Source organism: Aplysia californica, unplaced genomic scaffold, assembly GCF_000002075.1.
Source record: "Aplysia californica isolate F4 #8 unplaced genomic scaffold, AplCal3.0 scaffold00270, whole genome shotgun sequence".
Lineage (NCBI taxonomy): Eukaryota > Metazoa > Mollusca > Gastropoda > Aplysiida > Aplysiidae > Aplysia > Aplysia californica.
Window position 1 is genome coordinate 109,198 of NW_004797540.1, and position 1,433 is coordinate 110,630.

Below are 1,433 nucleotides of genomic sequence, written 5' to 3' on the forward strand. Positions count from 1 at the left end.
TGTGTGTGTGTGCGTGTGTGTGTGTGTGAGCGTGTGCGCGCGCGTGAGATGAAACACCAAATCAAACCAATGTGCCAGGATTTTGAAAATAAATATCTTATCTTATCTTATCTTATCTTATCTTATCTTATTACTGTGCAGAATCGTGGACCAGACTGAAGAAATTATTGGTTTTTGAAGTTTGCCCATGACTGCTCTCGGGCCTAAATATTTGAGCGTTTACTCAATATGTTGACTGTTAGCACCCCCCCGCACTTATTACCTTACCTCAACATGTTCATTATCGATCCCCATTACCTAACCTCATAATGACAATCATCTAAGCTCATAATGACAATTACTTAACTCATAACGACCAGTAATGACCATTACCTACCCTCACAATGACCATTACCTAACCTCATAATGATCACTATTTACCGTCATAATGACCATTACCTACCCTCACATTGACCATTACTTTACTCATAATGACCATTACTTAACTCATAATGACCATTACTTAACTCATAATGACCTCGTAAACATAATGGTCAATATCTACTCTCATAGTGATTCTTACCTACACAAAATTATGGCTCATTAGGACCACTATTTACTCTCATTACTTAATTAATTAAACCTAGCAATGCCCAGTACTTACCTATTCTCATAATGACCGTTACTTAACTCATAAACATAATGGCCCTCATAATGACTATTACTTTTGCCTACACAAAATCATGGCTCATAAAGACCATTACGTATTCCCTTTACTTGATTAACCCTAACAATGAAACCCATTACGGTACCTATTCTCATGAGGACCACCCTACACCCCTCGCTGTCTCTCTGCTCCAGCACCTCACACACGCCCCTGTCGATGACGTCACGAACGGTCGACGGCTTCAGATGTTGGAACAGGTCCGGTCTCTTCCTCTTCATCTTGTACAGGTTAGTGACTAGCGTGAAGGCGCGATCTTGGTCGTACTTGCTGGCCCGTAGAGGTGGGAGGAGGTACAAGACGTCTGTGCGAGCGTTTAGTCCTAGGAGAGAGAGAAAACCCCCCACTAAAAAAACAAAACAAAAACAAAAATAAAAAAACAAACTAGCTCAAAAACATAAACACCCCCGCCCTAAAAAAACAAGCTAAAAAAATATACCCCAAAAAACAAACAAACAAACATAATCAAAAACAAACACAAAAACAAACAACAACAAAACACAGGAATCATATCGGGTCAGAACAATCGGTCGGTGCAAGTGACTCTGTGTTTAGTTCTAGGAGGAAAAAAAAACAACACTCAATAAAAACAAAAACAAACAAACAAACCCAAAACAATCCCCGCAACCCCCTTCCCCACACCAAACAAACAAACAACCACAAAAACAAAACAAGGAATCATATGGGATCAGAACAATCTCTGCGAATGTTTAGTCCAAGGAAAGGACCC

At 39.8% G+C, this 1,433-nt stretch overlaps 1 protein-coding gene across 1 annotated transcript in view; it reads right to left on the minus strand.

Moving 5' to 3' along the window:
* LOC106012134 (alpha-tocopherol transfer protein-like) overlaps positions 1-1,025 on the minus strand; it is a gene marked incomplete at its 5' end in the record, with an annotated part of 4,766 nt that extends 3,741 nt beyond the window's left edge. The window contains 1 exon segment of the mRNA XM_013084064.2: positions 792-1,025. Within this exon segment, the coding sequence (XP_012939518.1) occupies positions 792-1,025 (234 nt within the window).
* Between the last annotated feature and the right edge of the window lie 408 nt (positions 1,026-1,433).